Source organism: Rhea americana, unplaced genomic scaffold (assembly GCF_003343005.1).
Source record: "Rhea americana isolate MKP2758 unplaced genomic scaffold, rheAme1 scaffold_365, whole genome shotgun sequence".
Classification (NCBI taxonomy): Eukaryota; Metazoa; Chordata; class Aves; order Rheiformes; family Rheidae; genus Rhea; species Rhea americana.
This window is the reverse complement of record NW_028186496.1, coordinates 368,396-394,188: the sequence shown is the minus strand read 5'-3', so window position 1 is coordinate 394,188 and position 25,793 is coordinate 368,396. Positions and strand designations below refer to the sequence as shown.

General features: G+C 37.1%; 1 protein-coding gene across 1 annotated transcript in view; it reads right to left on the bottom strand.

The window, feature by feature from the left end:
* DOCK8 (dedicator of cytokinesis 8) overlaps positions 1 to 25,793 on the bottom strand; it is an 88,944-nt gene that overhangs the window by 51,485 nt on the left and 11,666 nt on the right. The window contains exons 2-13 of the mRNA XM_085312457.1: positions 20,504 to 20,606; positions 15,367 to 15,542; positions 11,478 to 11,549; positions 6,953 to 7,076; positions 5,539 to 5,751; positions 4,479 to 4,564; positions 3,844 to 3,910; positions 3,321 to 3,470; positions 2,652 to 2,732; positions 1,671 to 1,830; positions 901 to 1,040; positions 575 to 668 (exon numbers count right to left, since the gene is read on the bottom strand). Of these exons, the coding sequence (XP_085168583.1) occupies positions 575 to 668; positions 901 to 1,040; positions 1,671 to 1,830; positions 2,652 to 2,732; positions 3,321 to 3,470; positions 3,844 to 3,910; positions 4,479 to 4,564; positions 5,539 to 5,751; positions 6,953 to 7,076; positions 11,478 to 11,549; positions 15,367 to 15,542; positions 20,504 to 20,606 (1,466 nt within the window). The remainder of the gene's footprint in view (positions 1 to 574; positions 669 to 900; positions 1,041 to 1,670; positions 1,831 to 2,651; positions 2,733 to 3,320; positions 3,471 to 3,843; positions 3,911 to 4,478; positions 4,565 to 5,538; positions 5,752 to 6,952; positions 7,077 to 11,477; positions 11,550 to 15,366; positions 15,543 to 20,503; positions 20,607 to 25,793) is intronic.

Genomic DNA, 25,793 nt, shown 5'->3' with positions numbered 1-25,793 from the left:
AGACAAAACCGCTTTCTACTCAGTTTGTTTTAACAAACTGTTGTTTCTTTACAACCCCGAAGTGCCAGAGTTATACTTTAATTAAAAAGAAAAAGGCAGCTGGTCAGGTCTTTGAGCAAACACTATCTCTGTTTCTCTCCTGGATTTAAGAATACTGACCCAAATAAAAGGGAAAAGGCATAAATATTTTAATCTGCCTCTTCAAAATATGATTGATTAAAAAGATCGCAGGAAAACAGCAAGGATCTTGGAAATCTGTTTTAAACGTATCATCTTCAAACAGCTTGAATGTTAATTAAGAATGTATTTCAGTAGATACACTGTGGATTAGCGAGAAAAACAAATCATTCTGGAATACAGAGCTAAATATGAATCTCCATACTCACCAATCATACAAAAAATAAAAAATCTAAAAACTTGTCTTCACACAGACACCGAGAACCCAAGAAGTTCCATAATATTACATGTTATTGACTTAAAAACCAAGGTTATTACTTTTTGTGGTTGGAATTTGTAGAGCAATTAAGTGAAGATAGGTACCTATAGCCTGTTTCATCCAAAATTAATTATTTACCTGGTAAAGTCTTAACTCTTCTCTGCAAGGAGGATGATCTTTTGAAATCAGCTAAAAATTTGAACAGATCTTCATCACTAAGCCTGTCTCCTTCCTATCAGAAGAAAGACAAAAATCAGCACCTTTATAACAATATTCCCTTACACTGAGGAAATCTGCTGAATGAAACATGTCTTGAAGCAAGCCAAGAAAGTGGGTTGCTACCTGCTTGGTAGGAATTATCCTCCGTCTTCACACTGACATCACTGGATAACTTTTCCCAATACAGTTCACACTACATGGATGAGTAATGTCTTAGGCAATCAGAAATAAAGAACATCCTATACCTGTTTAAAGAAGGTATTGAGGGTCAGGGACACTGTTTTGAAATTTGATACTGGGTAACTGTCCTCTGAGCTGAGACTTCTCTCAGAAAGTCTTCTTGCTTGTAGCAGTGTTGCTCTCTTGTCACTAACAGATCCTTTCCCTTCAAAGAGAAATTATTAAAAAAAAATCAACTTTGTGTTATTTCCATATAAAGACTGCCAGGATACATTAGAAATCCACAAGCTCCCCAAAACATCAGAAGACAAAGGATGGCACCTAAAACATTTTTTCTTTGTCCATGTTTTACAGTACTTTCATTTAAGACTATGTGAAATCATGGAATGCCAGGATACATCTAGCAAATTCAATATTATTTCTACTGCAGAGCACAAGCTTGTTCAGATCTTTAGCTAATAAATTATAAATGACATGAGTCGGTGATTACTGGATATAGCCTCAGAATGTTTCCTGTGCACTCATGAAGCTGGGATAAATATTCTGATTTCTTTGTACTGTAAATGGACTTTATGTGGTAAATGCAGTTTCACGTCTGTACGTTCCTCAGTGTTCAACCACAACTGGGATTTAGAGAGCATAAGGAGTAAACATGCAAAGGTGAAATAGCGAGCATGTTAGCTTTTAAATGTTCTTAGCAAAGAAAAGGAAAATGGAGAAGATGAAACTCCAAATCATAATATTGTCCTGATACCAGAGTAAATGACAGATTGTTTCCTAAGCACAGTACAACTGAAAAGTCACTTTACATCAGTTAGAATAGTTAAAGCACTACCATTTAAACCTTCCGCCTCAGGTAGTTCTCGTTCAAGTGTCGACACATTGAAGAAATTAGTTAGGCTTATGGGAATCCAGGCGAACGGCATTCTGTATTTCCCCAGACGCTGACAAAAGGATTCAGCTTGGACTTTCAGTTTTTCAATCTTTTCTTTTGTCTAAAATAAAGAAGAAAATAATTGGTGTGTTAAAACAACCTCTTATTTTATGTCCACTATAGAGAAAAACCTGAAATTACACATTTACAGCTGAACAAATAATTTGAAGTCTTATCTATCTCACTTTTCTGCTACACCACTGTCAGGGCCATAGCTGATTTGATTTGTACATGTGCCTCTCATTTGTTTTCAACACATACATGCTCATTACAGGAAAGAAGAATGCAGATTTTTTTCCAGTAATCCTCATGCCCAGCATGAGCAATCACCATAAAATGTTAGTAGATGCTATTTCCTTCATCAGATACAGAAACAATATTCTGCTGAAAGTGATATTTTAAAGGTGAGAGATATGTGGGAGTCTGGGAAACATTAGCAGTCTCCTCCAGGGAGGTAAATGACCATGACTTCCATGAACAGAGCTTACGCTACTTTAGGATAACAGCCTGAACTGGCCATGTACACACAACAACATGTTATTTGCCTATCCAAATCAATACCAATCAATACCATGTCTCTGAGGTACAAATATTTGTGCTAACTCCATTTTGCATTGACATCTCCTTTGCTCACCCCTCTTTTTCATTGCTCAAGGCTTTGTCAACATTGATTTCCAAAAAGGTCAATAGCAAAAGTATACCTTATCTTCTCATAACTTCCTTCTGCTAGTGACAGGAACCAGGCTGTGCACTCCATGTACGTACCAGCTGAAGACTTGCCTTGTGCTCTGAGGACTCTGTTCTGCTCCAAGAGTCTATTTTTTGTCTGTTTCTCCTCCTGTTCATGCACTTCATGACATTAACATTACAGCTGTTACTTACCTTCCCAGTCTCGCTTTCTTTAAGAACCATGTAGGGTTCTGCACAGTCTCCAATTTCTCCTTGCTGAAGCACTTTTTCTATCTAGGAAAAAGCAATGAAGTAAAACACTCATGAAGAAAAAAATTACCCAAATATTAACATGTTCCTTTTCTAACAACATGAAAGAGCCTGCTTAAATGCATAATTTAGAACTCTTGAAATTGTCTTTATGGTGTAACCTATAGTACACCTTTTTCCAATTTTCTATCCTTGACAACACTGTCAGATACTACTGCATTTTTACTGAAATCAGGAAAATTTATACATTCCAAATGAAATGGTAATTTATGTGTCAGAATTAAATAAACAGAGCAATGCAAAATGCACTGAAATAAGGTCAAAGAGCCATACAAAATGTAACTCAAAATTTAAAAAATGGCTTGCTGCACTTTCCTTTAAATTTCCCTTATGCAGGGATAGGGAACTGTAAATGCTTAGTGGAACTAGAATATAGAGTGTCAACATAACTCATTAATTCACGAGAGATACCAGTGGATATATACACATGTACTATCAAAATAATCAGAATACCTCTTAGCTACAAGAAATTCATGTTTGTCAACTGGATGAACTCAGATGAAGTATAGCTGGGAGCTGGAGGAATAGTGTTCAGGCAGCATTTTAACTTACTTTTATCACTAGGTAGATATCAGATGAGGGATAAGTGACAGAAAATACTGCAGATCTTGCCTGAGTAGACAAGTCAACAGAAGGAGTATGGGAACGCAAGAATCCTCTTAATRAATCAGGATTCAGGTCACAATGAAAATTTTCAGAGATCTTGAAAAGAAAAAAAAAGAAATTAATTGCAAAGCAACAACCCATCAAAGATTATTTTAAAGTAAGTCAAAAGTAGTAACTAGAACTAAAAAACAAACAACTGGAACATGCAAAATTTTGCCTGCGTAAAAAGAATTCCAGGTCAGATTGCACATGTGCAAAAGTTGCATATTACCTTGTAAGTTATTCTAAATTGTTACTCCAGATACAAAAATCTAAACCAACTGAACAAAAATAACAAAAGAAAAGCTAAACATTCTGGAGTTTTCACATCACAATGAAATTCAGCTGAAAAATATAGGGAAAAAAAACATTATTACTCCATTATTTATGGGTTGCTATTGTCCATTGTTCTGCTCTAGTGCACACTTACCTTTTTTCTTTCTTTTATATCATAGAGCGCTATGCATGCAAACAAAGGTTCTATCTCTATATCAAACCTATCGAGGAAAGAGACACAGGACACTGATTAATATTTAACTCTTATGACTCTGTACAATTACAAATAAAAGGTCTATATTTTGCTTGACATTTCTATTAGAAAATAAGGAGAGATACTTAGTTGCAGACCTCAGCTCACTCAAATTTTGCAGAATTTCTTTATTTGCATATTTTATTAAATTACTTCAACAATATTTTCAAATTTTGTTAGAAAGGTGGTCTCAGATATGAAATAAAAATGATCATATCATTTTTGACACACTTTTTCTAGTTATCAAGTCAACTAGCATGTACAGAGACCAGTCTTGTTTATTCCAAATACATAATCTGGGTTCCCCTCTCAACTTCTTTTCACCCTGACAAGTTAAAGATGTTTGTAGCTCCAGAGGGAGTGTTCTCCCCTGAAATTAAACTAAGAAAGAACAAGCAAGCATTTATATGTTAATAGTTGAATGTGAAACCTTCAATATTATAAGGACTGTAGCAATAGATTCCTATGGATTACAAAACTGTTAAGGAAAGCTGTTGCTGAGACCTGCTAAACTGAGGGGATGTCAAGATGCTTACTTGAGAGTCTGCAGCTTTACCAAAATCCGGTTGCCCAGATGTTCCTTTGGGCGATCTGGTACTGGTCGTATCTCCACTGCATCCTCCTAATATAATTAAAATACATATAAATTTACATACTTACATAAAACCTTTATATGACATAACTAGACTATTGCTGCAAATATGTTCCCTCACTCAGCAGGCATTTCATCTCCTCAGTCAGAAAGAGATTGATTTATATTTCTGATGATTTACACTTTTGGCCTCCATATGGCGCATTTTCCAAGCAAACATTATAAGAAAGGGTAGCACCTCAACTCTGATGGCTAATTTATTATCAGAATGTGACTTGATCTGCACAAGAAGAATAACAAAACCTAAGGCAGCATCATAAGCTTGAGTATATCTGCTTGAATGCATATTCAAGATAGCTGATTGGCTTCGCTATGTCTTCACTATGTCGTTACCCAGGGTAGATCTATAAAAGCAAAGGAAACACGTATCCGGATCGCAAAACCCCTTTTTGACTATAGTGCAGTTTTAGTGTAAAACTTAACTGTAAATGAGTGCATTTTGTACCAAGACAGTTAGCTCAGGAAGTAAATATGGGGCTGACCACTGAGGCACCTACCAGCCTATTGYCTTTGCTGGGAATCACTTTGAAACAATTATCTGAATACAAAAACACAGCTCTGTTTGTCACTGAAAAAAAAAATATATATCTTTCATAGGACTTTTTTGTGTTTTTCCTTTAACTTCAAGTTCTCAGTTTACCAAAACTGGTAACCAGAAACACTAAAAGCTGCTGTAAAGTCTAGGGTAGCTAGAGCTACGTCTCTGTTCCTTCAGGGAAAGGCCGAAAACATGTATTTTTTCCTTTTTCAGAAATCCACTTAGATCTTATATTTGTGGGTAAGAAAATCCACTATCCATACAGAATATGGCTAAACACTTTCAACCCATATCTGATATCTTTCAGTTCATTCCTAACTGTACCATAAACCAAAATAAACACCACAAACCATTCATAAACACCACCGTAAATCATAATCTGTGTACTGAAAACTTTCGAGCTCACCTCATCTATGGAAGGGTAGAGGGCAAGGAGCTCAGCATGCCTATTGCTTCGTCGTGCTTCTTCATTTTGCCTTTCAAATTCCTCTGCGCTCACATGCCGCAGCAGATTTTCCAAGCGGGGATCAGGCTGCAGGCTGCGTAGATCAAAGTCAGACGATGTGAGGGTAGCTCTTGAGGCATCTTCAGGGAGTACATGTACATGCTTGGGACCTGCCTATTGGAAAATGACAAATCAGCAAAACCTCTTACAGAGAAAYGTGACTTGAGCACTGGAACATCTTCAAGTTTCTCTTTGCTTATCTTTCAAAGATTATCATGATGGCAAGGTAGCTCCTTACTGTACATCTCAGTCTTTTCCCTGGCATTCTCTGTGCCTCTCCCCATTTTTTTTCCTTTTCTGSGAAAGGACAATGTTTCTCTTAGGGTCACAATGCTCAGGCCCATGGGATCCTCATTCCTAACAGAGGCCTCTGGATATTCCAGCCATTTTCAGAAGTTTTGAAAGGTAGCATAACCAAGTTATGGCACGCTGAGACTATCTGAGATCCAAAGGTCTAGTGACCACAATAATCCATTTTTTATCTTGTCTGTGTGCTCCAGAGTATAAACAGGCTGGTCAAGAGTAGGACTTAAYGATTTGTTCTCACATCTTTCAGATGATAGAGATGAAATAATTCCACAGGTTAATTAAAGGAAACAAGAAAAAAAATATATATGGCATATAACATCTTTGGAAAAGATGTCAAGTAAGATTTTTTTTTTCTTTTAATCTGATCTGACCAACAGCCAATATAGCCCTAAATGTGAAGTTACTAGCTTGGTAGTATGACCAACTCATGGATATGGTAACTTGCTGCTTGAGCAGAGCTGAAAGTAAACCTGAGCCTTGTTTTCACTGATGGTAGAAGCACTATCACTGATGGTAGAAGCACTATTACTTCAATCATGCAAGACAAGGTTCCAAAACCATTTGCACACACCAGTGTAATGCAGAAGCAAAAAAATCAGGTGAGCAAACAAAATGGCAGTACTGCCTACAATGTTTTAAGGTTAATGCCCTGAAATCACAGCAGAACAGCTGTTGCAGCGAGCTACTTTTCAGGTGTCTTGAGTTTAAAAGCACACACAGAGTGAGAGTAAGGACACTGGTGCACTGCTGTTAGCACATAGTCTGGTCTGAGTGTTTCTGCCTCCCAGAACCTGAGATGACAGGCTGAATTTTACARCCACATTGACTCTTAGATTAGGGCTGAATCAGCCCTCCATTCTCTACAAATAATGATTACGAAACTACTTCCTCTTCAAGACATGCATACCGATTAGAGAGTACCCTTTAGACTTTAGCAGTAAATCAACTTTCTTTGGGGAAAGGTAACATATTTTATAATTTTTTCCAATAGTGAAAAAGAAAATACCTGAAAGCTTGTGTCACTGGAGTCCAAAGTTTCTGATTCAAATGTTTGTTTTTGAAGAGTTTTGTGAAAATCTTTTCGCGATCCCTTATTTTTCAGGCTACAAATATCTGAATTTCCTTGGTTCCTTTCACAGAGAAACCCAAGCAAGCCAGGATGGAGCAAAAAGAAATTAAGGGAAAATAAAACAGAGAAAAAACGAATTAAAAAACTTAAGAAAATGGGAATATTATTGCACAAAAGAGCAGTAGAATACAACAATACAATTTCATATGAAATGTGAAATTTCATATGATATTTCACAATGTTTAACTGTGTTACCAACCCACTGCAGCCCTATCATATATATTAAGAATAGGTTTAAAAGGAACAACATTACTTAACATCACATCTGAATAGACTGTCAAACTGAGACAAGAGAGAAACCTGGCCTAGGTACAAATTCAATTCTGAGCTTTTTGTAAGATGCAGTCATTATTTCAATGAAGAATTTTGATCAGGAACACTTCCTTTTTTTTGGTTGCATCTCTGCTCTTGTGATTATACCTTAAAGAGGTTACTGCTGCTGTTTGAGATGTCATTTTGTCCAAGGCATGTCCCAGCTGGTATAGTGGCTGAAGTAGGTACAACTACTTAGTTTTTTCAAACAGTACCTGTTTTTAAAGAGGGTTGTCACCTATGGCACAATTTAACCCCTTCTGCTGGGAACTTTACAGAATTTTCCAGAGTCATATTTATGTGACAGATGGAAAAAAGTTACCCTGAAAAAATATGACAAATACATTTAGAATTCTATTTCTTTAACTTATAATTTGCTAAATTGTGTAACAGCCTTTTTTGTAATCAGTCTCCTTAGTTACAATATGCTGCTCTGTTCATTTTCCTTTCCATAACATTTCCTAAGCAACATCAAAACATCTTAGTGCCTTGCATAAAAATGTCATGATAAGCAATTATTGATCAGGGAGACACCTTTTTATTACATTTTGGGAGTAACTGAATTATATGCTCTGATGTGTTTTAATTTTAATTGTGTGCATTTTAATTGTTTACCAGTTCACTGCAAATGAAAAATGAAGTCATAAAAGAGACAAACCCAGCTCTCCTTGGAGGTGACCTTGTTTTGGAATTGTATTAATCACACAGAATGAAAGACAGAAATTCTACACAAGTTTATTTTAAGATACCTTAGCATCCAAAGGATGCTTTGTTGCTATTTTTTCACCACCTCCAGGAGCAAATAAACCACTAATGGATAGATTTAATTAGCTGAGATCTCACTGACCTTGAGAAGTACAAGCCATACCTAAGATGCCTTTCTCTGACAGTATTCATGGAAGACTTATGTTTTTAAAAAATGCAATGACAAAATTCACAAAGGGAAAAATCTGGTTTTTAGTAAACATCCCAGATGAACAACTATACACTGAATTCTGAAAATGGGCCACAGAGAAGAAACAAAGGACAACTGCAAGGAGAAACCAGGAAACCTCTCCTTGATAGACCTGGGCAGAAATAAACAGATCTAATAGACATGTCTATCCATTCTCTCACGCACCTCTCTGCTTGGAGACACAAGGACCTCTGCTGATACCCTGAACCTTTCCTCATCAAACCAGCCACTACACTTTATTCATTCTGCAGTGCTGAAAGCCTTCAGAGCCATGAATAGTTGAAAGTCATTTACACATTCCTATCATAAGGTCAGTAGATCATCAGACCCCATATTCATCTCCCTGTCCTATGGATTTTTGTTTGACTCCCAAGTAGGCAACTACCATTTTGTCACTCTTCTCAAATCAATGGAAAGCTTTCTACACCTGCCTTTTTCTCACACCCGTCTTGATTCCTCTTCTTCTCATATCTGTTTCGAGAATGATGTCCAAGTACAGCATGAGACTCCGGATAACAATCTATCACTGGTTTATTTGAAATTGCAGCATATTTTACACTATCTCATCCTTTGCATTTTTTAATAAATTGCCTGCTTTGTTGGCCACAGCCATCAAAGATCAGCTCCCTGATAGGGTTCTTCATCATGTTTTCCTCAGATTCAACTGCTCAATAAGGAATTTGCATGCAAATTTGCCTCACCTAAATGAATGAGATAGATAGCTAAGTACACCACACAATCTTTTAACACATGTGTATTTCTGTGACTCCATGCACGCACATTAAGCATGCACATATAAGAGCAAAAATAGTTATGTTCTACCGTTTGCTTCTCTTATTCTACTACTTCCTCTTTATGTGCAGAGACAAAGTTGCACATTGGTTCCTTAAACAGTGTATTCAGAGCAACAGTATGTAAAGAGCTAGTGTCCCTGCTCTGAACGTTGTAGGTGGAGAGCCTGCAAAACCCTAACTTGACCAGCTAAGTTATTCTTAGTGACTCATTGTGGAACAGTTCTCAGAAATGAATCCATTTTATCAGCACCCGCGAAGGAAGTTAATAACCCTCAGCAAATGCTCTGTCCCCGTACGAACTGCAAATTAAACAAGACAAGTCTTCTACAACCATCAGCTTAGGCTGATGACTGTCTGGTGATGTGCATCAAACCAAAAACACAGATAGTAGCAAGAGTGGGCAAAAGGACACCACAAAATGGCAGAAAATACACTAGCTCTCTATCAGCCACGGCTACTATTGCTTCTCAAGAGCATGGCATGAACATGCAAAGACATGAACAGGAAGCGGCAGCAGAGAAATGGAGCCTCAGAAAGCTCTATCTGACGAATGGGAGGGACGCTGGGGTAAAATAAAATAAAAGGCCACAAAGATTAAAAGCTTGTAATGGCCAGAGATTTGATCCTGAGCTTTGAACTATGCTAACCCCAAATGTAGGATTGCTCATTGACATAAAATGGTATACCTGGATGTTACACTAATAATCTGATAAATACAGTCAGTCAGTGCTGGAAGCCCATAATCTTCATATTTTTGCTACTAGCATTCTGTTTCCTTTTCATGCACCAAAAGGAATTAGATTATGTCAAAATTTCAGAGCAGGGAGGCGAAAAAGAACATACAAATGTAGTCTTTACCTATGTTATTTTTCCTTTTGATCTGATTAAAGAACAAGCTAGCACGAAACAAGATCAGTGCAAATTAAAATTAATATTAGTATCAATAGTTCAGTAATGAATATAATACATCCAGAAAATCCACTTTCCCAATACAACTTGTGCCACTTGTACAGTACAAAGAGGTTTTGACTTTTCAAAAAAAAAAAATATTTCCAGCGCAGCAGTATGTTCTGTCAGTACTTGGAAATCTAGCCACAAGTGGAAATTCTCCTGGTTTCTGCTTAGAGTGATTAGCTAAGTCACCTGTTGTCTGACAAGAAATTTTAAAATAGTTTTAGAAGCTGTGATTCTTTAGGAAATTTACAGAGTTCGTACGGAAAAATTCCTTACTTAATCAGATTAAAATAAAAAGAAGAAGGAAAAGCCATCAAAACATAAACACCAAAAGCACAAAAATATTAAGTAAAGAGCCAACAAGAATTAAAAAGACTGGGCAGCCAACAAAACCATATTTTAAAAGCTTGGTATTGGATAAAGTTCAAACTGAGTTAGACCTTGCACAAGACTTTAGCTCAAGCATGAGATAAAAGCAGAAAAAGAAATAGGGATAAGGGGTCGAGATGAAGGACCAGCTACTCAAGAGCATATATATATGAACTGAGTAGAGCTACTGCAGTATGAGTGGAGATTAGAAGAGTTCAGTTTGTTTAGCCCAGCAGCTTAAAGGCTGAGGTGGGATATACGACTGCTGTCTCTCAGTACACAAGGAGGGTAAACAGCAAGGATAAAAAAAATACTATTGGTCAAAGAACAAATGACCCATATGGCAGTGAATCTGAAACTATCAGATGAGTAAAGTTCTAGGACAGCAGGAAGAATGGCTACTACTACTTATTACTAACTTACTACTTTAAAATAAGGATCAATCAGATCAGAACGGGATTAAGTATGTGGAAAGCAGTGAATGACCTTAGAGACTCATATGATCACCTGCAGTATTGTATTCCTCAATTCAAAATGCAACTGGTTGAGGAATAACAGTGGAAAATAATTCATTTGGAATTTTCTCAGGAACTTAAGACATAGAAATTTTAAACACCATAAGCATTCAAGAACTAAGTTTTATACCTTTGAAAGATAATAGAGTACCAAGTATATAACACTGGCCAATTAACTGCCTCCTAAGAATAATAGGAATCAAAATAAATGCAATATTCCCTTTTCAGATAAATGAGCATTATACACTGCTGATGTAAATTACTATATGATTAATTTTGCTATGGTTCTCAATAATGAAGAAGCAGCAGCAAGAATGTTTAGCCATAGCTTGCCTGCTGAAAAAAAAAATGTAGTTAAATAAACTACTGAAAAGTCAGTTCTTCTGAAGACAAGTCACTGTTTCCAATTATTACTCTTAAGATTATTTATTACAACACACATCTTCTCTCCATCAAACAAGATGCAAGGTATTTCTTGTTTTATTTATCTATATGTAACTTACTTTCGATTCACAATCAGCCACTCCCGGATGTAGGTCTGAACACAATCTCTGACATGTGAATCTAGTTCAACCCTGGAGAAAAAGCAACATATTGTAAATATTTTAGTACCTTGGCCATACCTGAAGGACAAAGAAATTTATCTAAGCATGCTGCTCAGATAAAGGACTCTCTGTTAGTCCTTTCCTATATGTTTATTTTACTTCTAAACTATTGAGTTTTAAAGAATTACCTGCACCGCATGAGCAGCCTGATTTTTGTTGCTGTGTTTATAAATTAGCAAACTTACTTTTAATGGAGGTAATCATTTCCACACTATGTATTTCATGAATATAAGACTGAGTTGCCATATTCTACAAAATGAAAGAAAATATCCCAGGTACCCACACATCTGATTTTCAAAACTTGATAGTAAACATTACTTGCTGGAAAAATATCAAAGATATTTTTGCAAAATTTAAAGATATTTTTGCAAATATCAAAGATATTTTTCTGGAAACCTGAACTCCTGGACTCTTGGGATTACATACTCTCATCGACTGGTTTTGGTGTAATTTTATATTTCTCACAGAAATGGAGGAAATTCTACAAAAGGAGCATCTTTTATCAGAAAGAATAAGTAAACATTAAGATCTGAGAATATATTCCAACTTAATGATTTTTCAGCAAGTCTTATTTAATGTAGAGAATTATCAGTGCTGACCGATAGACTGGATACTGAATTATTATAAGCTAAATTTGATACTTGTAAACTTGATGTCATGATGTTGTGGTGTAATTCTCCTACCTCTAGTCTGAAAAAAATTARTGGCTTTTGTCAAAATCACTTCTTACGCCCTTTGAACTAAGAAAACAAAAAAGTAAGATAAACCTGCAATACAGGATCAAATGGAAAGCATATTTTTTTGGTTCTTTCTACTCAGAACTCTTCAGCAGATTTGTAACCAGTTACCAAAACTAAGTTACAACTGATACACCACAGGCTGAGTCCTTGACTGGTAACTATGACAGACTACTGTGTGCTGCTTTGGTTGGTGGACTGACATAGCACATAGCCAGTTTCCTGCATCTGGTTCAGAAAGAACGCACTTTTGTAAGTAGATGATAGCATGTGGCACCTGTCCAGTTGGTGGTGTCTGTTTCCTGCCTTCAGCACAGGAGTACACTACACTGCCTATACAATAATCTTTGGTTCATGTCCTTCCAGTGCTCTTACYTTCCCTCAAATAATGTGGCATCCTTGACTAGGATTTTCTGAGAAAGCACTAATACTGATAATGGCAGCAAGAATGTGCAAATGTGAAGATGACATATGAAAAAAAATCTGCAGAAAACATATTTGTAGTTTTGTTGTCTATCTCAGCATTGCCACCAACTCCTTATAGAAATTTTAATGTCCTTGAGCTGCAAATAAGGTCTAAACAGATTGTACAGCACGAATCTACACATCCTCTAACTGGAAATGTGAAGAGATTATTGCTGCTTTTAACTAACTGACATACAAGGAAATAAGCTTGGAAATACAGGTATAGGAGAGAAATGGGGTTTTTTTKTTGTTGTTTTTTTTAAATCCCATTCCAAAGTTGGATACCTTTTTACTATTTATACTCATCATCTAACTAAATGGGGACTACAAACATCAAAATATGAACGGACTCCCGTTCTCATTCTCTCCTTCTCTTTCCCCACTACCGCCCACCCAAAAAAAAAATCATAAGAAAGATTGGAATATTTTCTATGAGTGATTCATGTGTAATTTTAAGTAAAAATTATCTTCTGAGCAAATGCTACAAAATCCCCTAGGGTTTTCTACCACCTTGTGTTTTCTATACTTTTAAAAAGTGATGTATCAAGCCAAAAAGGAGCTTGCAAGCCAAAAATTCTCCTAGAGAGAAAGAGTCTCAGCTAGTCCACACTTAACACAAGATCATCTGTGCTGTCATTTCTATTTACCCTCATCACACTTGATATGTTGGGCAGAAGACACTGCATAAATGCATTTGTCAGATAGAGTTTTAATTTATACTGTTATCTGGAATAAATTAGAGAAGCTGTTACAACTTATCACAGAATCACAGAGTCACAGAATGGTTGAAGTTGGAAGGGACCTCTGGAGATCATCTAGTCCAACCTCCCTGCACAAGCAGGGTCACCCAGAGCATGTTGCATAGCATCATGTCCAGGCGGGCCTTGAATATCTCCAGAGAAGGAGACTCCACAACCTCTCTGGGCAACCTGGTCCAGTGCTCTGTCACTCACACARGAAAGAAGCTTTTCCTCACATTCAGATGAAGCCTCCTGTGTTTCAGTTTGTGCCTACTGCCTCTCATCCTATCACTGAGTACCACTGAAGAGCCTGGTCCCATCCTCTTGATATCTCCCCTTAAAGTATTTGTATGCATTGCTAAGATCCCCTCTTAGTCTTCTCTTTTCTGGCCTATACAGGCCCAGCTTTTGCAGCCTTTCTTCCTGTGACAGATACTCCAGTCCCTTCATCATCTTAGGAGCCCTATGCTGGACTCTCTCCAGTAGCTCCAGGTCTCTCTTGTACTGGGGAGACCAAAATTGGACACAACACTCAAGATGTGGCCTCCCCAGGGCTGAGTAGAGGGGCAGGATCACCTGCCTTGACCTGCTCTTCCTAGTGCACCCCAGGAGACCATTGGCCTTCTTGGCCACATGGGCACATTTTTGGCTCATGGTCAACTTGTCATCCACCAGCACTCCCAGTTCCTTCTCCGCAGAGCTGCTCTCCAGCAGGTCAACCCCAGCTTGTACTGGTCCACAGGGTTATTCCTCCCTAGGTGCAGAACCCTGCACTTGCCCTTGTTGATCTTCAGGAGGTATGCAGGAACAGAGGGTGATACAGCTCTACACTGCAAGTCAGAATACCACAAGCTAAGCTAGCTCAACCAGCAATATTGAAGTTCAGCACAACAAAGAATACAGACTATACATGTCATTTCCTGGATGCATTGGAAGGAGTCAAGCACAACACACAAACCCCTCCACTGAAACATGTTTGCATGGTTTGGTCTCTGCAAACACAGCAGTTTTGGATTACACTAGTGTTGCTCTGAAGCTGCTGTTGTTGCTTGCAAACCACAGTATGTCTTTGTGGTTCCATTTCAAGGTAGCATTTACAGTCAAACAATCCTTGAAGAATATTCTGTATACAATGAATAGGGCTCTTCCAAAACACATCATAAAAATCTCCAGTGCATCTCTTTTCTCATTCTGGAAACTGCTGTTGCACATAGTTTTTCTGTTTATCTAACCAGCTTAAAAATTTCCAGGATTACTGAGCTTTGCGATCAACATACGTTATCTGTTTTAACTTAAAACCTGTTGGAAAATAGTGGAAAACTTCCTAATAATTTCACTAATACTTTCCAGATCGAGAGGTGACTCCTGCACTAGAAATTAGCAGGTATTTGCTCCTCAAATTTTTTTAAAAGAAGTATTTATTGCCCCTCCCTTAAGCAACAAAGGCCCTGAGGAAAAAATATTCACTGATCTGACCAAACACGTGTTACACATAGCTTGCAAAAACCCATCCCTCAGTCCTGTGCTTCCTACACAATCAGAATCAGCTTCCAACTTCAGGATCACAGCTACAAAATTATTTCTCACACTCCTTCCTTCTTCCTTTTCCCAGTTCACCTATATCTCACTCCTGCTGCTTCCAGATAGCTCAGGAAGTTATGTTAGTGCTTGCATAACTCCAGGTGTGCAAACAGCCCTAACAGAATCAAAGGCAATGTTCAAATCTTTAAAGTTAAGCAACTACCTAGTGACTGGCACAGGGAGATATCTGGACCGACAGTCTTATTTTCAAAACTATTTTTAACACTGCGGTATTTCGGAGAAAGAGAGAGAGAGTCTTCTTACCCATCTTCAGGCATAGAAGGTTGCAAAGTCCTGCACTCTTTAGGTGTAAAGACAATGTCCAAGTCATCTTCAGGAAAATCACCAAGCTCATGAGCTAGTTCTGAGTCCAAGTTGTTCAGCTGTGTCATTAGGAAGCCTTCAAAATCCACCGGGTCAACTACGTCATAAAATGAAGGCTAAAGAATGAAATGAGGTATTTATTTAGCAGTAGAGGGGGGTTTTATGTAACTTAGGTTTATTTATTTACTGCTTGTCACTATCATTTTTATTAAGCATAGGAAACAGATTTCTAACTTTAAATACAATGCCACTTCATTTAATGCAGGGAATAGTTGCTAGCTGAAAAAGAAGGGGAATAAAGAGAAAAACAAAGATCTAAAACTCCAGAAAAGAAATGGAAGATATTACATCTACATCTAAATTGCCACTTATTTTCTTTGTAGACTTTTCACAGATGCTGGTTTAAGTACAGTTGACTGAAGTATATTCTGGATCTCCTAAGACATATTCCGCAGGATTCTGGTTAACTGCCTTCAGTCCTTCTTGTCCAATCCATGGTGTTAATCAGAGTTGTGAAAAAGGTAGCAGAAAGTAAGAACAGAGGAGAAGGGCAAGTGGGTGAAGTGACCGTGACTGACAGTGGAGAAGTCCACGGACTTTACCATACGTGATGAAAAACACTAGCAATTAGATAAAGCTAAGCACCGTGGCTGCAATTATGAAAATGACTCTCTTCTGAGGTGTTGCCCTGAAAAACGCTAAGTCTCACTATTAGAAATGTTACTTACATTCAGTGCCAAAGTTGTGGGTAAGATTTACCCAAGATCAATACTAGAAGAAAGCATTTTCTTCATCTGTACAGATTTCTGATGAGTTTTAACATTATGGGATTTTCCGAGAGTTAGCACAGTAACTGCACAAACCATTGCATGAAATTACTGAAGTTATCACAGAAACCTCAGATATCCATCATATCTACAGCACACGGCATTGCATCTTGCCAGAGAGCAATGATATTTGATCATATTTAATCAGCCATTCTTATGTAGAGCATCCAATCCTGAGCAGAGTTCAACAAGTCTGAGCTCTACCAGCTGCATATGCTATGAAGCAGTTTTATCTGCTTAGTCTGAAAACAGAGGAAGAAAAGACTTCTTTGATATGCTAACTAGAACTGCTCCACATACAAATAGATGTGTTTATATGTATTATTTATACAGATAATTTACTTTTACTTGCTATGTAACCAATAAAAATAGCCTGAATACATACAGAAAATAAAATATTTGTCCAGTTGTATACAGAAACTAGCATCAGCATCCCGTATTATTGGTAGTCTTGAAAAATAATGAATAGACTTAAAAGCTACAGCTCTAGAAATCCTATCTTTTATTTCCTGTGAGTTTAAGGAAGGCCATAGGAACCTATATACAGTAAAAGCATGAAAAAATAGTTATCACATTAGAACAACTAATTTGTCATGAGGAGGAATTCTAGTAGAGAATAAATATCAAATTACCCTTGACTACAAAGAACAAGGATTCCCTTGCATTAGCAACCCAAATACATTTCACCAAACTGCATGTGCCAACAACAAATAGACCAAACACAGATTAGACAATCTATCTGTAGGATTTTATTGGTGGGATCTGGGGAAAAAGAAGGACCCCATGTCTGTGATATCAATACGGCCTTTATATTCAATGCTGCTGGAGCTATTATCTCACCGAAGATTTTTTTTCCCAGGGTTATTCCGGGGATATCCCAGTGTTTGTCTTCACAAAAAAAATCCGTAGGCCCAAATCACGAAGTTTTCACACATTACTACTGAGTACATACTCAGGCAATACGCTCACAGAAGTTAATAGGATTTTCACCTGAGTCTAAAGTGAGTGAAGAATAAGAACTTGTGACTTCGCTGCAGTGACAGTTTTCCTTGAACAGAAAGGACTTCTAGACTTAGTCTTAGAAAAGGTGTTCTTTCCTGTTCACAAAAAATGAGGTCATGAATACTTTGCATTTCACTGAGCGGAATTTTTGCTTCCTCTTCACATCTTGTTAAACTTTGCTTTAATCTTCCATTTTGCACATCAGTCACGTTCTACTTACTTATAAGGTTGTTTAAAAGTAGAAGTTTTAGGCTATTTTTACTCTAAAGCTTTTTAGCTTATTTTAATTTTAGATATTTAGATGTAAAGGTTTTAGAGATATTTTTGTTCCTTGTGCATATATTTATTTAAAAACAATGCCAAGAAACTCCATTTGCACTTATAGTACCAGGAGGAAAATTTCTCAAAATTATTTATGTGAAGAAATGTTCATCGTGCAAATGTTACTGTATGTTTCCTTACTCCTACAAGGATTAATGTATCTTTTGAAAATATCCTGCAGATAGGTTTTACACTTTGTACAGATCAGGTTGCTTCGGGAAGTATCATTCTGCCAGAGAGAACTTGCAGTAACTCCTAAAAGGGTCCAGGGTTAACTGATGCTGAAGTAGTTTTAACTCTGAAAGAGTAGCAAGGACTTAACGTTTATTCATTGGATCATGCCACAGAAATTTCTAGCCTTCTCACATGGTTTTTGCATGTAACTTATTAAACCAGCTCAACATAACTTACTAAATCAACCAGATTTCAGAGTGTAAAAAACACACATTTTTTCCTATTATATACAATGGATGGAATATCCCCCACCTTTAAAGTATAGGATAGTATGCAATGGTAAACAATTGTTTGGCTTCAGTGGATTGGGACTTACATCCTCTCCCTATGACCTCTGTAACAACAGTGTTGCACTCACAACATCAGGAATTTATGTCAATAGGACAATGCAGAATTCTACAACTTATGAAGGGTGCAAAGGCACCTAACAGTAACAAAGCTCTGGGCAGCTCTGAACTAAAATGGCTTATGCAGAGTATGACACATCAGTCACTGTAGACAGGGAGGTAAATGCAGTAGTAAATACTAGAATTGGGGTCTTACTAGTATTCTGGAAATATAAGTGAGGAAGTTATTAAGTTAATAAAAATTGAGAAAAATACTGTAGAAAGCAAAGTATGTTTAGGAGAAATACGATAAAACATTTAGGAGAAGCACAGCAATTTAAATATTTGACAAAAATAGATGAGGTAAGTACTCCTGCAAGTGATGTAGTACAGACCACTGAACACATGGGGAAAAAAAAATAGTCTCCTCTTTTATAGGGAAGCTTTAGTGAGCTTTACCAGAGCATAGTCTCTGGATATCCCTGCTGTGAACATGTATAAGATATGTTGCATTCTCTGAAAACACTTTTTGGAAAATCTCTCTTTTCCCTTTCTACCCAACACAAAAAGCTAAAACTGATCGTAAGCACTGAGAATCATGAAGCAGCCAACTGAAGAAGTACATCTGGCTCTTTATAAATTTTCAGGATAAGCGCTATCTCTATTTCACACCTAATTTAGTACTGAGCATACCGGGTCAACAGTTATCAGTAAATAGTGATGTCTGTTAGTTGTTGTTATTTTATTAATTGCTGTTATACTCCTAGGACAATATCCCTGAAGTCCACTTACTGTCCTATCAGTCCGTAAAACATTGTGCATTAAAACATATATATGGAGCTCTATTTCCAARTATTAACTCCTGCACCCCCCCAAAATCACAAAAGATTAAAGCAAAACACATAGCTAAAAGCACACGAAAATATATTTTATATATGCAATTGCTGAAGATGTAATGTTTTGCATGCAAAATAATGGTGTTTAATACAATCTAATTTTTGATAAGCATTGCGCTTCCTTTCAGAAATCACACTCTTCCATTCTTGAAGACAAGCCAAAGTAGTCAACATTTCATTATGTCTTCTAACTTTCTCTAGTTGTAATGATAGTAATAATCTTTAATCACTGGAACTGTCTGCAGAAGTCAAAATTGGAAATTTCCTAGATACAAATGAAAAAGATAGTGAAAAAGGTAAATGCAGATGGAGGGTAATGGTCTCCCTAAGAATAGATGCAAATTATCAAAAGGAACAGAAAGAGATCCTTTTACCAGCTGAGAAGCCAACATTCATTCTCGCACATCACAGAAGTATGCAATGTAACTACTCTACAGAAAATGCCACAAATCATTACTGCAAACATACCTTGTTAAAGATGATGGATTAGAGGCGTGTGGACTGTGACAGCATACAAAATGGCAGTTACAGCCCAATACCCAGGAAATGAAACGTTATCACGTTTCTCAAGAGCAAAAGCAGTTGTCTGCATGTAGAAGAAGAGAACTGAGCCTCCTCGGGCTGAATAACCGCAAGCAACAAGTTAAAACACCACAGCATTTCAGATTAAGGAAGTGAGCAGTGGCAGGAGGCCCTGACATGCAGGAAGTAAACGCTTGCATATAGTGTTTTCCATTTTTCACAATCACTAGTGCACAAAGACTTTTCCTGCTTCTACTTATTGCATCTCAAAAAAAGAAGGGGGGGAGGTGAGATGAAGAATGAGGAAGAAGACGAATATCAAAGTAGTACAGCATAGTATGTTTGCAGAATCCCATTCCTTCTGACAAGTGTTTTAAAAGATTTGGCAATTTTTCCCTTTGTCACAGTGACGAGTCACATGGTGTGACTCCTCTAGGCGGGCTTATGTTTGGAAGGCTGTAGAAGATGATGCAGAGCYACATAACAGTTGATTTACTGTGTACCACTGAAAATTGGGTTAGGACAATGTCTCTGCGGCTARGACTGGGAGCTGTGCATTAAGCCATCCTAGCTGAGCCTCTGTCTTTCTTTTCTTTTCTCTTTATTCATTGACATCGTTTTGTGAATCAGCTGTGGCCACTACATAACACATGTAGTTGGTGGAATTTAATGTTTCCAGCAGAGCAAAGCTATAATACACTCCAACACTTACTAACTTACTTTGATTTATAGTAGTATACAGAAAGACCGTCTAATCTCATGCTGCAAGGAGCATTCTCAGTTGTTTGAAATGCATAATCTCTTCAGCTCACCAGAGAGTATTTTTAACAGCTCTAGGCAGAAGCCAGTGGAAAACAACAGACAACTTAAGACGGTCACTTAATTTGGTCTAAAAACATTAAGCAATGTAGATGGCAATCTGTATATAGAAGAAAAACTTAAAACTCACCAGATGAAGAGTAGAAAATCCAGGGGTACTTAAACTTCGTTGGCAGAATTGGGCAAAGCCTGGTTGGAGAGTAAATTGCTTTCTTATTTCTGCAGAGGAGTGCCTTTAATTAAGCAGAGAAAAGACCTTATCATTACAGTTATCCACATACAAAGTCTAAATCCTACAGTTTAGCCAATTCAGTCTCCTATTCCAGTGGTTAGTAACATATTTTGGTTATGTTCTWGTCTCTTCTTGTTTTGTGTAGCTGATGCAAACTTCTACTGAATGATTCAAAACAAAATTGCAATCCTATATAATTGAGATTCTGCTCTCTCTTTCACCAACAAATACCTACCATTATAGTCCTTGCAACTAGAAAAGATTATGCACGAAAGAGCAATCTTGCCCTTAAGTCAAACGTGATTGCAACCTGAAGCAGCAACACTTGCAGGTTCATTTCTGTAAAGCAAAGTTACAGGATAATAGAGCAGAGAGAGAAAAATGAACATCAAAAAGGAAAATATTTTAATGAGCTAGCAATTGACCAAGTAAAAAAACCCAGGACAGTACTACTCACTGAACAGTGTAAGTTCAGATTTATGTCCATGCTGCAGTATGTTGTGAACAGCAGAAGACATAGCAAACCATTAATTTAAAAATCACTCTTTTCTGTATCAGCTCAACATTTGAAGGAGATTTATTAAGTGCTAATAAATTATTTTCAGTGGGAGCAGAAAGAGAACAATACTGAGTTCTTGGGAAATTCCAAAGTGATAGTACAACACATGTGTCCAGTCTGCAAATCTAGTAATCAGAATAGCTTGCTCATTCTTCATGGTCTCTTGATTAATGATCTACAGAGTTAAGGAATAAATTGAATAATATTTAATAAGATGTAAGAATTACCAGCCATGAAATAAGGATAATCAGCATGAAATGATAAACACATTCACAGAAAATTTCACTGTGAGAATTCAAGGCAAGGTTTATGAAAGAACAAGGGAGGATTAAGCAAACTGTGAGTCAAAAGAGGAAGCTTCTGTCAGCCTATTCCTTGCTCAGTCTGCACCTTCTCTCTTCTGTGGATTCTCAATTTCTGTGATTCCCATAATTACTCTGCGACAATTAATCTCTGAATACTGTTATTATTAATAAGTAGGACAAAGCCCAAACTGTGCTGAATGCAATATTCTGCTCCCATTCAGAGAAAGTACAGAAGGTACAAAAAGTTTTATGTCTGATTTCTAAAATAAGAGATGCATAAATAAAAGCAGCTGTTACAGTTCAGGAGGCCATGCTAGGTACGAACGGGGCATTGCTCTATTTTAAAGGAAGCAACAACTGTAGATAGAGCAAAGCCAGAGTTACAGACAAGGAAGAGAGATCAATTCGGATGACAAATTCCTATTCAGCATTGGTATTCCAAAGGTCAGACTACAGAAAATGTGGGGTTTTTTCTGATTTTGTTTTTTTCACAAAAGGTGATTCAATAATTAGATAAGTAAGACACTGTGGTGGGGRCATGGGGAAGTTTATTGCTTTCATCAGGTTATTTCCCTCCATTTTAAAAAGTAAAACAGTTTGCATACTAAGGTTATTTTCTTATCTCCCCAGTATATATTACCTCTAATCATGAGTGTATGTAGTCTAGCACACTGAGATTATCCAAAACTATGATCTTCCTTTGAACTAAATCAGTTTCTGTCCTAGGCAGAACATCTGTGACTGATATAAATACAGGATATAGCAGCAGAAGTTGGCTTGATTGCGTTCAGATTTATAATTTATATTAAAATGTATTGCAGCAGTTACTTGCTACAAACAGTGGTATAACTGATCTCTAAATTACACCAGATATGGGGTCACCAGACTCTCCAAACAGGAAATGGTATGAATTTTGATCTACAAAAGAGGAAGCAGGCATGTGGATGAAGGGCCGAATTTGCTGTCTGGTAAAAGCTTGTACAAACCTAGCTTAGTTAAAAKTTACGGAGTAATTCAATTGATTAGTTTGTGTTTTTCCTGTCAGTGAATTCTATGCAAATAGAAGCAATAGGGTAAGAATAGTGGAAGATAGCAAAGCTGGTTTGGACTGACTGAGGAAATAATTGGCAGAAATAATTTAAGAGTAAATACAGGAAGGACTCACAGCCATTAAAAGAGATGACACGGAAAGCACAACACTCTGCAGATCCAACATGAAAAAAAAATTAGGTATTAGAGATCAGTACAAACACTTTTGAACAATTTGAGAAACAAGGTGGAAACACAAATTTTGCTAGACAGCTCTTAAGTAATTTCAGAAAATCAGTGGTCTGCGAAGTGCCTGTTTTCTGATCAAACAACTGTCCGGGGACTGTCAAAAAATGATGCTGCATGTCAGCCTGGAATACGTGGCCTGACCATATTTTTACTCTCTCTGTCTGTATAGCAGGTCTGACTGCAAGGAGAGCTAAGGTGACTACCTTAGCAGCTAGGATAAGCCGTAGTTATGTGCTCAAGCATAACAGGGAAATCAGGCAACCGATTAAAGATGAACATAAGGAAAAGACAGAAGCCTGTGGAGGTAAAATCAGAAAGGCTAACACACAAATAATTAAGATAAAGACAGAAAAAAAAAGAAGAAAAGATCTTAACTACATTAAAAGGGGGACACAGGAAAAAGGTCTATTACAGCAAAGGCAAAAAGAGTAAATAAGATCTCTCAAAGATGCCTGAAGGCAGGGAGAAAAAACATATTTAGAGAAATAGGATGTACTGAAGGTCATGGAATTTGATGAAATTCATCCTACATTTCTGCATCAATTAAGCAAAGAAGTTTCCTAGGTAGGATAAAAGGCAAATACATCTTTAGAAAGAAGGACTCAAGGTATCATGGATCTGTCAACCAGTCTTTGACACTCAAAAAGATACTACAACAAATTACCTGCTAATATGTATTACTTGCCAAGTGTAATCATGTAGGACAACAGGTTCCAAATAGCAGTATCTAGATGAAGCAAGATGAAGATACTGACCATGAAAATGGATGTACCTTAACAGTGGCTGTTTTTTAATAGTCTGATGATGAAGTGAATGATGGGCCACTAGAAACTGTGGACTGCAGTAAGCCGTGGTGCAAAATATTTGGCAATTACTGCTTTAGAAAATAAAGAGCAACAGATAATGATGAACAGATAGCATCAATTTCTTAAAGGTCAGTCACGTAAAACCATTCTCATCTTCTTCTGTGATCATTCAACTAGCTTTCTGTAAGGCTTTTGATACTATCACTCATGGCATTCTTATGAACAAAGATAATGTTAAAGAAGATAAYGGCTAGATGAAATCATCATAGTTCATTCCAAAATTAGTTAAAAAATGTATTTGAAGTGTAGCCAAGAATGGTTCAAAATATCATGAGGAAATTTCAAACAGGGTACTAGTGTTAATGAGTCAATGTCTTCAATCCAGTCCAGTTCCAGTCAATACATTATTCTACAACACTGATGGTGGTATATGAAACAAGTAACATTTATGGATGACACCAGTCTGGGAGGAGCTGTGTGTGCTCTGAAAGATAGAACTAGCACTCAGAATGATCTCAAATTCTACAAATAGTCTGAAATCAGCACAGTGAGATTCAGTAAAAAGAAATGTAAAACCCTAATTTCAGGAAGGAAGAAATATCAAACACAGAAATACAGAAAAGGGAAATAAACCATCTAGAGAAATAACCATGCAGTAGAAGAGGCACTGACAGAGTAGAGTGGGGCACTTATTATTTCCTCACTTATTAGCAAAGCATAGTAAGGAAAAGGGGAAGTTATCTCTTTTTATTTAAACCAGTGAGATAATGGTAAGGCATTCATACACAGGCAGAGCATCAAAGGGTAAGATAAAAACAAACTGAAAAGGCTCCAAAAGAAAGCAGTCAGAATGCTAGAAATTCTAGGTCAGAAGATGCGAGAGGAAAGATTGAAGATATGAATGCACTTAGTTTACCAAAGATGAGGACTGAGAGGGAGACCCAATGGTTGTCCTCAACTATGTAAAAGGTAGCAGCCTATAAAGAAAATAGTGAGCAATTCATATCCATAAAGGGAAGAGCAAGAAGTAATCCACTTAATTTGAAGCAAAGGTTTAATAAGCTGTTACGAAAGTTGATCCAACGTAAAGAGAGTGGAGCACCAGCAGAGACTGTCTGGTGGCACTTGTGACTTGACAGCATGTTTGTACTGCAGTCCATGTGTCTGAACTATTGGGAGAATTACTACTTGTTCCTCCTTCTGCCAATTTGGCCCTGCTTGAATGACTGTGCTGTATTCCTCTGGTGTAAATCTTGGAAAGGCTAGCACACACCAGACACCTGGATCCCCCTGCAATAGGACTGGAGGGTAGCCTCCCAAAAATATTACTGCTGTTCTGTTTCGCTGACGTTTGCCAATGTTGGGCCCAGTGATATAGGTAACCCTCTAGGGGTTAAGAGGGTTACCTCTTAAACATCTAACAAATAGTTGAGACTCTACTCAGTAATATCTTAATTTTTTTGAAATACCTAATGCAAAAGAAAGCACAAGAGGGATTTGGTAGTATGGATATAATACGAAAACTTAAACACAGGACTAGAGATTTAGAGAGAAAATAAAACAGAAATACAGTATTTTTTAAGATCGTCTATAAACCAGAAATCAGAAACTTTACAATAAGAAAAAAATGACCTTAGAAGTATGTTTCATATGCTTACTAGATCAAGACATCTGAAGGATATTAGAGATTATCTACTAGAATAAATTTTGAACACTCTTCTAGTCCCTGCCACTGAGGAACAGTGAATTATCTCCCACAAGAGCTTGCATACACCATTTGACAGCAAGGAAAAATAAAAAATTAATAAGAAGGTACCATAAGAAGTATCTCCAAGGATGGAGATACATTTACATTTAAATATATACAGATGAGGGACTCATAAAGTGAAAACTTTTGCTTAACAGGTAAAAAATCTTTGTTAATCCAGAGGAATAATCCCTGTCAACCAACACGTGATGCAGAAAATCCTCAGCTAGCTTTTGTCCTTTCTCTGAGCCTTTATTCTTCAACATCAGACTTCTCTGATTACAGCTAAAAACAAGCAACAAAAAATTCTGGACCTGAGTAAGGTAACAACTGTGTTTTCTTCCACTCCCATACCCAAACACACACACAATGTTTTGGGCTACAATCCAGATCTTTGACTAGCATATGTAGGAATCTTGCTCAGAAGTCTTTTTCTTACTGCTGGTGAAACTACCCATTTTTTTCCTAGGTTTCTAATTAAGTCTCAAGGCAT